Source organism: Malaclemys terrapin, chromosome 1 (genome assembly GCF_027887155.1).
Source record: "Malaclemys terrapin pileata isolate rMalTer1 chromosome 1, rMalTer1.hap1, whole genome shotgun sequence".
Lineage (NCBI taxonomy): Eukaryota > Metazoa > Chordata > Testudines > Emydidae > Malaclemys > Malaclemys terrapin.
In genome coordinates, this window is record NC_071505.1 from 52,902,458 (window position 1) to 52,919,573 (window position 17,116).

General features: G+C 36.3%; 1 protein-coding gene across 1 annotated transcript in view; it reads left to right on the forward strand.

Annotated features, from left to right (window-relative positions):
• Window positions 1–17,116, forward strand: part of PNPLA8 (patatin like phospholipase domain containing 8) — a 62,343-nt gene that overhangs the window by 26,455 nt on the left and 18,772 nt on the right. The window contains exons 7-8 of the mRNA XM_054024322.1: window positions 964–1,021; window positions 5,423–5,617. Coding sequence (XP_053880297.1) covers window positions 964–1,021; window positions 5,423–5,617 — 253 coding nt within the window. The remainder of the gene's footprint in view (window positions 1–963; window positions 1,022–5,422; window positions 5,618–17,116) is intronic.

The window sequence follows — 17,116 nt, forward strand, 5'->3', positions numbered from 1 at the left end:
GCTGCTTCCATGCTTCTACCCAAACCAGTCTTGGATCATGTAATGAGGTCATCTTCTGACTCAGATGCTGCAGCACTAACCCTAAAGTTGTGATGATGGATTCAGCTTTGGATGATTCACATGGTTTCTCCTTAACAGTTGGAAGAGTTGTAAAGAATCTATGCAGAATGAAGAATAGATATTTTAACTTCTGTTTTCTTGCTGCATGCTTAAATTCTAAAAAAAATTGTAATAGTGATGGGTTTTTTCTTTTTTCAAGAAAGATGTTTTTATTTCTTGTTTGATAATGGTCAACACCTCAGCAAGAATGACTTTCATTAAAGTAAAACCACTACATTTAAGAATTTCCTTTTCAAGTCCCACGTTCCTAACTTTAATTACCAGTCCCATTGATTTAAAATTAAGTACATGCTTAAATACTTTGTTGTACTGAGGCCTCATTCATTCTTTTCAAATCATTTGAATAATGAATTCATCGTTTCCAACTGCTGAGAAAATACAGTGCATGAAATCTGGGGTCTGTTGAAGTCATGGCAAAACTCCCATATACTTCAGTGCAGCCAGGATTTCACCTTGTGTATTTTAAATAGAAAATACCAGAAGTAAAAGTGGGCATAAATGACTAGTTTTGATTATGCAGTGGTGGGGTAGCCGTGTCGGTCCCAAGATATTAGAGAGACATGGTGGGAGAGATAACAGGCCACTTCACCTTGAACGGTCCCTTGAAATATGTTTTAACTATTTATGCTACACAATCTGTTCCATCTTGTGTTTAGCTGTGACACACTGAGTAAGTTTCCCAAACCTGAAGAAGAGCTCTGTGTAAGCTCAAAAACTTCTCTCTCACCAACAGAAGTTAGTATAATAAAATATTACCTCACCCTACTTGTCTCTTTTGACTAATTTATTGTTCTGATGATGCCAAACTGGTGATGTGTTTTCATTTTTTTACCTGTTATATAGAGATAGAATGGGATCGGATCTCATGATTGAAACTGCAAGAAATCCCAGATGTCCTAAGGTAAGTGAAGATTTTTAAGAACTAATATTGTACTTAAAAAAAATGTATTAGGAACATATAGCTTTGGGTGACAGTGCCATCACTTGACAAATGTTATTTGTACAAATTGCATGATTTTTGTAACCTATACTCTGAAAAGTATCTATAAAAACAATCCCCATTTAAAAATTAAAATTCCACAAGATATCTTAAATATTTGCCAACCCTGCTGTAGTAGTCTTGTACTTCTTAGCTGATAGGTGTCCTGATTTTAGATACATTAATTCCCATGAGATGATGTTTGTGAACCGACTACTAATACATACTTCTCAACTACCCTCACTTTTATATCACATCTTGGATTCTACAGAGATTTGCTATTTTGTCCTAGAATCCTTTCAGTGTTTCCTTGCAGTCCTGTGATGTTGGCTGTTAACTTTCTTCCTGTGGGTGGTGTGAGAGAGCTAGTAGTCTCTCCCCATTTGATCATCAGGTTTCCTCTTGTCCCTTTGGTAGGTAGTGATCTGTTTGCCTATAGTATATGAAGGGCACTAATTAATTGAAGGAGTTATATATAGCACAGCACAAGAGAGAAAAATGAGAAAGGAGAGGGTATTTTGTTTTTGTTAGGAAGGAAAAGAAATAAAATAGTACATTTTAGTACAAATAGTAAAGGGAAATCGTGTCTTACTAATCTATTAGAGTTCTTTGAAGGGGTCAACAAACATGTAGACAAGGGGGATCCAGTGGACATAGTATACTTAGATTTCCAGAAAGCCTTTGACAAGGTCCCTCACCAAAGGCTTACATAAATTAAGTTATCATGGGATAAAAGGGAAGGTGCTTTCATGGATTGAGAACTGGTTAAAGGACAGGGAACAAAGGATAGGAATAAATGGTAAATTCTCAGAATGGAGAGGGGTAACTAGTGGTGTTCCCCAAGGGTCAGTCCTAGGACCAGTCCTATTAAACTTATTCATAAATGATCTGGAGAAAGGGGTAAAAAGTGAGGTGGCAAAGTTTACAGACGATACTAAACTGCTCAAGATAATTAAGACCAAAGCAGACTGTGAAGAACTTCAAAAAGATCTCAGAAAACTAAGTGATTGGGCAACAAAATGGCAAATGAAATTTAATGTGGATAAATGAAAAGAAATGGAAAAAATAACCCCAACTATACATACAATATGATGGGGGCTAATTTAGCTACAACGAATCAGAAAAAAGATCTTGGAGTCATCGTGGCTAGTTCTCTGAAGATGTCCACGCAGTGTGCAGAGGCGGTCAAAAAAGCAAGCAGGATGTTAGGAATCATTAAAAAGCGGATAGAGAATAAGACAGAGACTATATTATTGCCCTTATATAAATCGATGGCATGCCCACATCATGAATACCGGGCACAGATGTGGTCTCCTCATCTCAAAAAAGATATCCTGGCACTAGAAAAGGTTCAGAGAAGGGCAACTAAAATGATTAGGGGTTTGGAACGGGTCCCATATGAGGAGAGATTAAAGAGGCTAGGACTTTTCAGCTTGGAAGAGAGGAGACTAAGGGGGGATATGATAGAGGTATATAAAATCATGAGTGAGGTAGAGAAAGTAGATAAGGAAAAGTTATTTACTTATTCCCATAATACAAGAACTAAGGGCCACCAAATGAAATTAATGGGCAGTAGGTTTAAAACAAGTAAAAGGAAGTTCTTCTTCACACAGCGCACAGTCAACTTGTGGAGCTCCTTGCCTGGGGAGGTTGTGAAGGCTACGACTATAACAGCATTTAAAAGAGAACTGGATAAATTCATGGAGGTTAAGTCCATTAATGGCTATTAGCCAGGATGGGTAAGGAATGGTGTCCCTAGCCTCTGTGTGTCAGAGGGTGGAGATGGATGTCAGGAGAGAGATCACTTGATCATTACCTGTTAGGTTCACTCCCTGTGGGGCACCTGGCATTGGCCACTTACGGTAGACAGGATACTGGGCTAGATGGATCTTTGGTCTGGACCAGTACGGCCATTCTTACGTTCTTATGTACATGGTTAAGAACAATTTGGTAATTAAAGGTGCCTTAGTGTCATTATAGTACTATATTCAATGTTTTATAATTAAACGGTAAAGGTTCAGATTCTTCTGAAAATAGACATGAGCTCAACTGACTCTCCTTATGCTCTGTGTGTAAAAGGAGGACATGGAAAAAGCTGGAATGACATATTACTTTTTGAGGGAGATGTCCTGTACTGACTTAATTTGAAAGTTATCTTTGAACTGAGATCTTGCCTTTCTAAGTTCCTGAGTAATAAAATGAGTATATAAATAGATATGAAACTGTTAGTTATTCAAAGTAACCACTTTAGTGGTGACAGGGCTATAGTATTATCCAAATAAAACATGCAACCGTACAAGGTTGCTCTCAACTCCTATTGAATTCAGTAAGAGTTGGATGCTTAGTGCCTTGCAGGAAGCATTTAGTACTTCGCAGATTAGGATTATATCCTGAAGTGAAAAATGTGTAGGTGTTAAAAAACCAAATATGAGTTTTTCAGTGTGATCCTATTCCCATTGAAGACAATGAAAGTTTTGCCGTTGGCTTCAATGGGAGCAGAAGACGACCCTTTTGGGGTGAACAGAAAATTGTACTTCATCATTTGTACCTTAATCATTGTCATATAGAAGTTTTACACATATATTGTTTTTTTTCCTGGTGAAGCTATATTTTCTGTGAATATAGTGATTTACTTGTAATTGTGCAACTGAGAGATGGGAGTTAATACGCTGATATCATAACTTCAGCTTCAAGTGCTGATGAGTAATACTTTCACAAAAACAAAGACTACTTTGTAAACTAGTATGCAAATAGTATCACCCACCCACTAATTTGCCAAGAGGCATTGTTTTAGACAATGCCAGCCATGAGCTATGCATCATCAGTTAAAGATCTTGCAAATTCTTACCATCATATGGTAAGCATTTAGTAAATAGCGAATATAATTATGGGTAAGCATCTCCCTAAAACATTCTGATCATTGCTTCCAGACCTTTCTTTCTGGGAAGGACTACTTTCTCTCTCCCACTTGGAATGACATGCACAATTCTTTTGTCCATGATATTTTAGTATCTTTATGGAAAATTCCAGAACTATAAAATGTAGGAGAATTTCATACTACTTATGACCCTAGTTATTTTAGTTACATTGTAATTTGATTATTTTTTGTTGAAATATAGTGAATCTTTTGTTTTCCTGAGATAAGGAAGCATGCCACAAGTGTAATACAAAGGTGCACTTTATACATGAATTATTAAGATATGAGCCTCTGTGCTAGACTGGAGAATCTAGTTACTTCTGTTGAGGCTTGTAACATTAGGTACGTGTTGCGCATCATTTTTACTTGGATACTGCTATTTTCTGACTTTTTGAATGCTCCTCTTTGCAGCCTTGACCACCCTTTAATGTAGTTCTTTGTGTTGATTACAAATAACTATTTTATAGTTGCTCCAAGAAGCTGGAAATAACATCCACATAAGTTAAAAATAATAAAACACTTGTTAGACATAGAGACTTGTCTTTAAACAATATTTTTTTTCTCCAACATTTGCCTTTGCCTATAACTTACTAAAAAACAGCAACATCATTTTATGTCAGGCATGTGACTATTTTCTGTAAAATTTTAGTTGATAGAACTTGTGAAAAACAGAATAGCAAATAGTGATAATCTCATTATTTCTCACTGAAAATAACAAGGTCAAGAAAAGATATTTCACTGATTTACAAACTTTCTTAGTTAATACAGAGACCTATTTTCTCTTGACTGTTGTAGCATACGGTACTGGTAACTCATGATGCCTGTTTGGAAGAGGAATAGGGAATTAAAAGTCTGTATGTTCTTTCTACTACCACCTCCAATTCAAAAACAAACAAACAAAACTTTTCCCTCTGTGCTTTCTTTCCATTAAGTTCTGTCGTCTTCTTTTTAAAGATAAAAATAATACAGGATGCTGTCTTTACCTCAGAGTTTGAGTTTCTCTAGCTTTTACGGGTGAGCAGAATCTTGGGGATGAGGTATCTCAATTCTGCGGCTGTGACTCTGGTTGACATGGGAGAAGCGTTGGTGAGCTCCACGGGGAGCAATGTCCATATTTCACAACCAGAAGGGCAATAGAACATGACATAGGATAGAAACAAAGAAGAAAATTTCTTGACTATACCCAATAAAAAAAAAAATTGGTTTATGAGGGTTGTAAATTACAAGGGATTAATTTTTGTTCAAGCTAGTCATGTGAATTTTATTTTCCTGTTTTACTTTAATGGTTGTATTGTCAGGTGTACTTGTACCCACAGCATGATGTACAAAGCTAATGTTTAAATCTTGTAGCTGTGGGAGATATAGTGTAGGTATCTGAAATTATCTTTATTTTTCTAACCTACTAGGTAGCTGCAGTAAGCACTATTGTAAACAGAGGAACACCACTGAAAGCATTTGTGTTTAGAAACTATAACCACCTTCCAGGTGTCAAGTCTCACTACATTGGAGGTTGTCAGTATAAATTATGGCAAGCCATTAGAGCATCATCTGCTGCACCAGGTTACTTTCAGGAGTATGCGTTGGGTAATGATCTTCATCAGGTAAGTTGACATCTGCATAAATAAATATCCTGTTACATTATATTTGGAGATGAATATGTAAGAACTATTATCATGTTTAATTCTAATCTTAGTAATTATTAGGAAGTGGAAGCAGAGAGAAAATCCAGGAAGGTTAGGGGAAGGAAAGGAAACTCTTAGTTTCCTTATCAATTACAGAAGAGTTTAAAAAGCATGAAGAGAGAGAATGTCTGTGTCTCTCTCACTCACCAACCCTCTCCGCGCACACATACTCCACTCTCGCCTTCAAATTCTTCTGCTTCTGGGAGGAAACTATACAAGAGTTGCAAATTGCTTCTAAGTTCCTATTTACAACTGGTAATTCATTAAGCATTATTTCACTAAGCAGATGTTATAACTAATATTAAAGAATAGCATAAAGCGTGAAAAATATAAATTAGTACTATTCAGTGTTCCCTACACTAGTGAAGTTTATAATTTATTATTTCAATTCCCCTCATTGACAGTCATAACTCCTAAGAGAATTTCCCTTGCAGTCCAAGACCACATGGTATGTTATGAGAATAGGCCTGCTGTCACAGCATCTCTTTTGGCAGCACCCACTTTTAACTAGTTCAGCAGAAATGTATAGTTATTAAAACTTGAATAAGCAAATGTCTTATGTCAACAGCCTGTTCCATTTTAAGGTACTGTTACCTTTTAACTGATTTGTGAGAAAGTAGAAAGAGACGCATACATTTCTTTAATAGTTCTCTTCAGTCTTTCTGTGTTGTTTCCTTCCTCCAATGCGCTCTTTACTGCCAGTCCTGCAGGTCTTCTGATTTTCAAAGGTCTTTTTTATAGCATACAGTTACCTGATACAGGTAGAATGCACTTAAAACTTTTGTTGCAGACAGATATTTTTCTGGCTGTCAGAAAGAGTCATCAGTGGAGATTGAACCTGAGATATTCAGCGCCAAAAGCACAGGCTTCTACTGCATGAGTTAAAGGAGAAGTTCCATTATGTTGTAACTTTAGTACCCTCGATCACTGCATGAGGGTCACAGCACATTTTAGCCAACAAGTTGTCCTCTGAATTTCCTAGTGAGTCATATTTGTGTCTGTTCTTAGGGCCTGATCCTGAAAACTTCTGTGCATAGGCCCATCAGCTAATCTTCCTCACAGTGAGAGATCACTAAGGAATTTGGCAGTGGGAGTAGTCTTCCAAAGAAAGTGGTGGAAGACACTCTCTGGGCATATTTTAAAACTAAATTGAATGAAACACAAGACTTCAGTGGAGCTATGTCCAGAAATAAAGATGTGCCTGGTAACTGTTTGCAGGCTTGGCCTCTTAAAAATTATAAGCTCCTCAGAACACTGACTGCTTTTTTTTTTTTTTTTTTTTTAATTTGTGCCATTTGCAGCACCAAGCACATAATTAGCACTTACATAACATAACATAACATAGTAGGAATATTCTGGATGTCTAATTCAGAGAGTCAGCGCTATTGAAGGAATGGATCTTAGCCTGATGCTTAAGAGTAGCCCCATGGTACTCCGTAATATCTTGTTTTGTTTGGAATAAAATAGGAATTGAGGGTATCAAATTATGTCAATAGAGTTTTTGAAATGCTGACTTTCTGTTTTAAAAAATCATATTTGCATTAGTGTATCTGTTGTATGGAGTAAGTTTTTTAAGGTATATTCAGAGGAAAAACTTATTAGGTGACCCAGCACATCGTCCTACAAGAGAGGGATTATTCCTTACTGTGCACTTTGTGTTTTTTTTCAGTCTTTTAATTTTAAATGTGTCAGGTAACATGTCTTAGTTCATATGTTTCTAGCATGAAATGTGTCTAGTAGTTGGGAAAACAATATATTAAATCCTAATAAATTATGGAATGTTTAAAAATAGTGACTTTATAATTTAAGTAGTATTTGAGTATGAACATTTGCCACTTCAGTCAGATCCCGAGAATCCTTCCATTTTCTTAATATGTTTGTTTGTTTTGAGGCTGTTTCTTTTTGGGGGTGATATATGTGACTATAACCAGGTAAACACTTTTCACCAGTGCTGACTGAGGTTATTATTTTGTAATAGTTGTATTTTTAAAAGAAAAATGGACACATACATCACATTTATTATGAAGCTGAGCGCTGCTTGAGACCTAGCAGTATGTGCATCTCCCATCTGGTCAAGAAGGACTGGAAAGGGGGCTGCCTTTGCTTTTGGAGGCCTTCCAAGCTGCTCCATAACTGCTTGTTGGGTCACTGTTAAGCTATGTGAAGCACTTTTCTTCCTCTTCTCACCTTTCCTGCCCCTTTCCTTGGGCTGAGAGCACTGTTCACATCAAAGTCTATTTCTATATGAAAAATGGTTAAAAAAGTAGAATGATTTTTCTCTCAATAGAATATTTTGATGGTCATTGTTACAATATGATAGGGCACCATGGCCACTTTACACCACCCAGGCAGTGTAAAGGGCCTTAAAGATGATGTTATACTCACTGCATGCTTTTACTATGGTGTTGATATCATGGTGATATCTACCTTAGAAATCCCTCAGTTGTACACTGAAATCTGGAACATTAAGTACTCATATTTTCATTACCTACATCTCATTGACCAAAATACTGCAGAAAAGATTTTTTCCTTTTGATTTTTAATAGAGAGGAATCATTCCATTTTGTCACCTGGTATTACTTTTTTTACATTACATCTGTTCATTTATCAATTTGATGGGGAAAATTGTGGCTATATTTTAGGAGCTTTGAATACCGTGTACTCTTAAAGACTCGTCTGGAAATGAAATGCATACTAAAAAAATTTTGTTTTTTTTTTTACAGAAATTATATAGAATGCTTATATCAAATAAATGATATAGATATATGTTTGCAATGGGTCTCAGAACCAGGAGGCATTACTTCAATTGGAAGTAATGGCCTGCATCAAAGGCTTTAATATTTGTAGTGTTATGTCAGAATGATGACACTTTTCTTTTAAAAATGAGTTTTTCAAATGGCTTGGAAAATGTCCTCTCACCACTCAGAATAGCTCATCATTGTGTTGTCTTTTTTCAACAATACTAATTCTCTGTTCACATGAATAGTATATGGAGACATGGTTACAATTTTTACAGTTTAAAAAAAATTCTGTAGAGGTCCTTGGAGACCCAGTCAAGGTGTCAAAATGGTTGTTAAAATGTCAGTGAAAGTTGTATTATAACTGAAACATTATCATGTATGGCTTTTGGCCTTTCAGTTTTTGATAAGGGATTACTTAGGGACAAAATGTTGCATCAGTTTGTCGGTTGTTTGCATCCTTCAATTCTGCTTGCAAAAAAAGACCTGACTCTGGGGTATCAGGATGAATACCCCAGAAATATATTTATTCGGACATTCCAAATTTTTTTGTAGATTTTTATAGGTAGTCGGCCTTTCTGTTTCCCCCACTAATGTTGTCTGATATTTGTTGAAACTGGAGTCCTAGCTGGAACTGTATAAAGTAGTTGGATGACTGAAGCAAGGCCAGGATTGAGATGCATTGGCAGAGCGGCATAGGGAATGTTGAACAATGCATTCCTGAACTGTGTCTGAATCTAACCATGGCTATCGGTTTCTCATTAAAAAAAAATTTTTTTCTCTCTCTCTCTCTCTCTCACACACACACACACACACACACACACACACACACACACACACACACACACACACACACAAAATCTATTTCTAGGCAAACACGTACAACATGGCTCACTGAACTGGTTGCGGTCAAATTTTGGAAAGGCTCAGAAATTTATTATGCTCATTATTTCTTAAATTTAATTCTTTCATTACATATATCGACAGAGTATGGGATTGCTACATCTCACAGGCATCAGATGCCTACATATTTTTCCTATTTGTTGGATGGAGATCGGCTGCTATAAAGTTTATATAGTTTATATTGCCAAAAACAACTATCAATGTTTGTATTTGCCCAATTGTACAGTGCTATCATGTTACGCCCTAGCAAGTAGGAAAAACAGTGCAGCTGTTGGTAGATGAGAGGAGGATTAATGCTCTTTGTGGTTCAAAAGAGGAACACATTAAACATTCAAAGGGATTTTATCCCTCTAGCATGCTTCAGCAGTAACCATGAAAGTCTAGGGATACCCAGTCATGATGTCAAGATATGGAGTTATACTACTATCTATATATAAAAAGAAATCTGATATTAAACTGTAGACATAAAACACCCATGATCTGTTAGCATCTCTGTCTTCTTGCTACCATTGAAAGTTTTTTGTTTTTTTTTCCCCTTCACTTCCCCCCGAAGGGAAAGCAGTTTCTTATATCTTCTTTTTTCTTCAGTATGAAAAACATTCACTGTTTGGGATACTCAGTAATGTCATTTGAGTGGGCAGCATGGTATGTTAAGCAAATTGTCAGTTAAATAATAGAGCAGGCTAAGATTTAACCAGAATTATTATGTACATTTCACTTGTTTGATTTCACAGGAAAAATTAAACTTGTACCATAGAATAATTAAAAAATAAAGATTTAAAACAGAAATACGTCTTCTTTCTTAAGACAAAATATACTCATTAACACTAAGGGCTCCCCTTCACTAGCAAATTTCTTCAGACTTCCCATGATTGCTCTAATATATTACAACTCTGCTTGAGGGAGCACTAGTGTAGGCAAGCCACTAATGATTTAACCACCATGTCATCTAGACCTGTTCTGGGTAGGGTTAGATAATATGGTAGTTAAATTGCTGTCAACTAGTATACATTAGTACTGCAAATACTGGAATTTCACCTGTGAACATGGAATAATGGGAAATATGAAGAAGGCGGCTAGTAAAGATGCAACCTAAAAAATAATGGAAATATCTTCTGTAATATAGAAACATATTTTTAAATGTTAAAGTAATATACTGAAGTGCCTAGAACTTCAAGCAGGCTCTTGATAAAATGAAAGAGAAAACAATATAATTCCCAGTTATTTTCCAGACTTTTTTTCTCCTAGTAGCTAAAGGCAACAAACCTGCAGAGATACTCAACATTTGCACCAAATAAAGAGGCCCTCAAAAGTGACTTGCTCAGTGAATCCCTACCCCAACTGGTTTTAAACTTGCAGCTTTCAAAATTAAACTCCAGACTACCTCCCATCTTCTAAGGAGACGACTTAGAATGTAGGTCATCTCGGGATGTGGGGCTTCTGCCCTGACTTCCCCCCACCTCTCCCGCTGGGCTAAAGCCCATAGTCTTATCACCCCGTTGCAGGGCAAAAGCCCCTAGTCCTACCACCCCGTTAGAGAGCAGAAGCCCTGAGCTCCACCCTGCCCGGTCTTGTAGGCAGATTGGGGGAGGGGGGTAGATGGGGGACTCTCTGAGCCACACTTTAAGAGTAAAAGAGCCACATGTGGCTCACGAGCCACAGTTTGGCCATGCCTGGGATATACTATGGTGATGGATGTGCAATAAAGGGTTAGATAGGATGCAGCGTAATAGGTATGTCTTCTCACAATTTTATAAAATTAAACTAAATTAATTTTGAAACTAAGAACTCCAAATATTTATTTTTATCTCTTGTCTCAGTGCAGTTGTTGTCACATGCACTTTCCTCTAGTCCTACTAGAAATTTTCTTTACTGTTTAGGAGAGGAGGAATTTACCTTTATGCGCCAAGTATATGGACATGTGTAAATTTCTGTTTGTTAAGGCTTCTGGGGAGGTTTGAGAGTATAGGGTGTTTGGGCAAAGTGGAGAGGAAGTATGTCTTGCTGCTATGTTATTGGTGGTTTGTTAATTTTTATTTATTGTGCAGTTGGATGATACCTTTTGGAGTTGTGAATTTAATTATTGGAGCATTTATAGCTGGTTTATGGTAACTTTTTTGGTATTGTTAGATGAAAATATTTTGTTTAGATTTGTGAATTTGTAGAACTTTATTGATGCAGCTCATCCAGCTAGTTATTCAATACAACGCAAATCTACACAAAGCAGAAGAGGGTGGTATAATGAAGAACTAAATCTGAATCCATTCAGTTGCATCATAAGGGGTTTGTATGATATCCATGCCATTGCGGAACGGGAGAGTAAAGAGTCATGTTCCTTTTCCACCAGGACTTCCACAAAATATCAGCCTTCAGTACTGGTTCAGTTAGTGAGCCATCTAACCAGTCTAGACAACTGTACAGTTCCACACTTAAATGCTACATGCTATAAGAATGCTAAAAGAATGAAGTGTATCGGAGACAGTCTCTATCAAACCAGCTGGAGATAAAAGGTGAAAAACACTTCACCTTTCCAAACAGAATTTAAGCTAGTGTTTCTAACAGAGGTACTGGAAGCACAGAAGGAAGCATATGATGTGGACTTGTGGTTTTCATTGCTAGTAAAAGCCAGAGGAGAATACTTAGAGCCACTGTTGACAGCTGTTCCCTCAAGGAAGGTTTATTTCCATCATCTCTATAACATGCATCAATCTGTCTCATGGTCAAGAAACAATCATTTAATTCCACCAAGCATGTCAACTACTCTTCAGTCACTAATCTTTCTCCCTCTTGTGGTAAATTCATTTAAGTTGGTGGCTAGCAAACTCTAGCAGCTCATCACTACCACCAACATTCTAGACACCTTCTAGTCTGTTTCAGGTCTTCATTTAGCAAGGACAGCCCTAGTTGCACTGTCAAGTGATCTCAGTACTATGGACAGAGACTATTAGTGAATGGGAGAGTTTTCTAGTTGGGTTCTGTTGGGATTGATACTAGTCCCAACACTTTTCAACATTTTTATTAATGATCTGGAAGTAAATATAATATCGCTGCTGATAAAATTTGCAGATGACATAAAGATAGTAGTAAATAATGATAGGGCAGCCATACAGAGTAATCTGGACCCCTTGGTCAGTTGGACCAATTCAAACAAAATGTGTTTTGATACTGCCAAATTCAAAGTTATACATCTAGAAAGAAGGAATGCAGACCCTGCCTATAGAATGGGGTTTTGGATTCTGGAAAGCACTGATGCTGAAAAGGATCTTTCCTGTGTATACAGCATTTATTAGACTGATACTGGACTACTGTGACCAGTTCTGTTGTCCACATTTTAAAAAGTATGTTGAAAAATCCCCCAAAGAGCCACAAAATTTATTCAAGGGCTGGGAAAATGCCTTAATGCGAGACTTACAAAATTCAGTCTGATTACTTTATCAAAAAGAAGATTGAGAGGTGACTTGATCACAGTGTATAAGTATCTTTATGTGGAGAAAATATTGGGTACTAAATTGGTTGTTGAGTTTTAAATCTAGAGGAGAAAGGCTTACCAAGAACCAATGACTGGAAGCTGAAGCCAGACACATTCAAATTAGAAATTGGGCACAGATTTTTTAACAGAGAGGGTGATTAACCACTGAAACAAATTTCAAAAAGGAAGTGGTGGATTGACCATGTCTTGAAGTTTTTAAATCAAGACTGCATGCCTTTCTGAAAGATCTGTTTTAGCCAAACACAATTTATAGGGCTTTAAACAAATGAAAAGTAGGTGGAAATTTTATGTCCTGTGATATATAGGAGATTGCACCAGGTGATCTAGTAGTCCCATCTCTTCTTAAACTCTATAAATGTAAGGTCAAGCATTTTTATAAGAATTGAACCCTTACAACATCCCGATGAAGCAGGGAAGTTGTATGTTGTATATCATAGAACAGTAGAACTCCCCAATTCTGCGCACACTGATTTTATGAACAGCCAGTTACATGAACTATTTTTACCCAACAAGAAGAAAAACCCATATCCCTCATCTGTGTTCACATATATGTTCTTGGGCAGTGAGCAGAGGTCACCCACACTCTGTGTTGGGTATATTTACCTTCCCACGCTCGGGTGAAAGCACCTTGGTATCAGATGACTCCTGCTTTGAAAAGGTAGTGTGTGAGCATCACTGTGTTCTTCAGTGTTCTCTTTCATGATGGCTAAGAAACACTGTACATTTTGTTACCCTTTTTTATGTGCATTATCATTGAATGATTCATAAGTTAACTTATGCACAGTAGTAACTAATTTTGAGATATAACATTTTATAAACTTTTCATTTTAATGAACTCAATCTCCAATTAGTTCATAAAATAGGAGTTGTATTGTGTATTGTTTGGTGATGTGTGCTCCTGGTTCATTAAATGGTGTACAGACTTCAATTTATGATATATATACTATGTTTTATATGAAACAGCTAACAGTATATTTTATGATCAATCATTGTTCTTTAATATGCTAGTCAATATTTAGCAAATGTGCATCAGTAAGATATCTGAGTATTTTCTCAATATTTAGTATGCAGCCACTAATTCAGCAGTAACTACCAACCAGCTGACCATTTCTTGTTGATTAATGAGTGGCTGAGAGGAGTTGCTAGCTCAAGATAATCAGCCCATTAACCCCAGCATATCATTAATCCCAAAGAAATGCCCTGAACAAACATTGCTATTTGAAAAACTTTTTTTTAATGTTTAACTTCTAAAAGCAATAGCATTCATATGCCTAGTTAAGAATTTGTAGAGTGACATTTGTGAGTGACATCCATAGATGTTTGTTCATTTGTGTGTTACAGTATCAGCCAGTATTCATGAGAAAATGGTTTTCAAGACAGGATTTATTATATGGGACAGTATATCATTTTAGTAAGAGAACCAATTTTTATCTGAATAGAATTCTTTACATTTTTAATTTCAATATAACAGTTATCCTACGTATAAGTGTGTACATGAAAGGACTTTCAAGCTTTAGTTATATAGTGTTAATTCATATTCATAAGACCTCTTATTTGTATTTTTGAGTGCAATATTGATTAATCATACTTTCCTTAAATACACAGTATGTACTATGTGAAATTTCAAGAGTTTCAGAAATTCTGTTAATGCTATACTGTGAAACTTAGTCAGTTTACTTTTCTATACATTGTTACTGTCTGCCGAGTTTTCTTCTCAATCGAAGGCAAAATTAAGAGGAGACATTATCTAATCCAGCATAAAGTAATCCTGTCTTTGATCATAATGCAGCTTGTGTGCCATTTACATCCATTTTGTATGATATTTAAAAGTCAGACTAGATAGCAAAGGAGGCTTTTTATACCAGAATTATTTTTGCAATAAGATAAATACATGGAGAGGGAAAAAAATTCCTATTTACGTTTTATTTAATTTGTAATATGGTTTTACTTACCATATACAAAGAATTTTTTTTTAAATAGTTCCTTTAGCCAGTTCTAGTGGCACTAATGTGTTCCATTAAGCAGCCAGATTACAGCAATCACTTCTCAAAGCTCTATTTAGCATTTTTTTTCTGGTATTAAACTTTTAAAAATAATAAACTGAATGAAAATCATAGTTTGGTTAATATTATGATGAGTCTTTTACTTATCAATTTACACGGCTACATTTGAGAGCAATTTGAAGGAGGGTCTTTGTCTTTCTGGATGGTAAAAGAATAGGTTTATTCTTAAAATGATGGATGCATTTGGTCCGTGGAAGGAAAGTATGTGTTATCCATCATGAATTAATTCCCTATTTTAGAATACAGTAACACACAGCATACATTATAAATGAATCTGGTGACCTGAAGGCATCTCTATTGTTTAGCAAAAGTGTGTATTCTTTTCAAATAAACTGTGAATGAAATACTTTATTCATATGATAAGGGTTACCTTTAGGCCACTAGATCAATTTGCTATAAAACATACATTTTATTAAGATTAAAAACTACTTTTCCCCCTTCCCCTCTCCAACTGTAACTTTTAAAATGGAACAGTCCTAGCATTAAAATGAAACTATAAGTAGTTAGTTCCAGAGCCTCATGAAAATTTGTATGTCAAGTTTCTGGTTTTAAGATAAAAATATCACCACCCCTGGCCGCCCACCACCATCAAAGCAAAAGTGAGGCAATTCTAGCCATCCATTATTTAGTGTGTGTAATTTCCATTTTCCCTACTTTTGAAAATAGCTTATGGAGGGGACTGACAGTCCCTAAGGATTTCATGTGCCCGCTGGGGAGCTCATATTCAGTAGCACTTCCAAAGTGGTTAAGCTTTGCTATTTTTTTATTAAAGAAAACATTTTTAAAACTGATTTTTATTCTTCTAGAGCATAGTTCACCTAAAATTATACGCCACAAATTAGAAGTTCTTCACACACACATTCAGAAGGAATAGGTAAGAATAATCAGCCTGATGACAATTGGATTGTTTAATGCACTTACATCAGAAGTATGTCCCTATTGGGGGTAATTCAGGGATTAGTTTATGGTATTATTGGATTTGGTTTGTTAGACTCCTTTTATATGTAAAAGAAAAATCTTGAATTCGAGCATATCTTTGAAAAAAATAGGATTTAGCAGACCAGTAATAATTTCCTGAACAAATGTAAGGGCTAGATTGACAAAGAGATTTAAGCACCTAACTGGCTTTCTAGGTAACTCAATCCAACATTTAGGCACCACTGACATTCACAAATCCACACCCAGCTGCTGCCTAACTCTGTAGGCAGCTAAATTTCCCCTGGTGGGCATGTCAAAAATGCCTAAATCCCAATACCACTGAGATATTCAGCACACTACTTCACACCTCAGCCCTAGCAGCATTCTCAAACTGGGCATTTTCTCTGTCTGTGTCACCTGTGGGACCCAATCCATTAAACATGCTCAGATTATGCCTAATCTGCACAAAAGATAGCCAAGGGAGGCAAGTGTGTCCTAACCACAAGGCTATTGGGAGTTCAGGGGTTGGGTCTCTCTCTCAATCTCTTCTGTTGGAGCTGTTCCAATTTGTAAAAATAATATTTCTTGGAGTAGGGACATGAATCTGCCTCTCCCACCTGCGAGGTGAATGCTGTAACCTCTGGGCTGTAGAGTCGGTCTCTCACTTTCTCTGTCTCTCTCCCCAAACCAGAAATATTGCACATAGTAAAAGGTGCTGCATAAATTTGGTCTCTAGGCTTGGTCCTGTCTTCTGGTCTGAGGATGTCCACTGCCACTTACGCAAGCACATTAACTGAATTTACAATATACTTGGCAGTGCACACTCACTTATTGGAAACTAGGATAGAGTTTTTAATCTATTTAATTTTTTTAGAAAGTAGCCCTTTAACAATGTAGAAGCTTTTCATATGCCTCAACCCAAGAATAAGCCTTAACTTTAATCTCTGTTAATTATGTTGATTTTAGGTTTAGACTTGAAAAATACTTTTGAGAAGTCCTTTCAAAATCTTGCCTTTGCCTGCAATAGTCTTGTATTAGTTCTGTCTCCACGTTTTCACAAATATAATGAAGGAAAACAGAGCAAGTCTGTAAAAGTAAACTAGAAATTCAAAGCATGTCTGCACAAGCAGTGAAATGAAATGGTTACTATGGAGCCAACAGACTCAGCTCCCAAATATCAGACTTGGCTGTACCAAGACATATATAATGGTAAATTATTTTTTTCACAGAGCTTAATAGCATTATAGTGAATCTGTGCAGTATACAGGATGCCATAGAAAATTTCAAGGCACAAACTGAGTTTGAC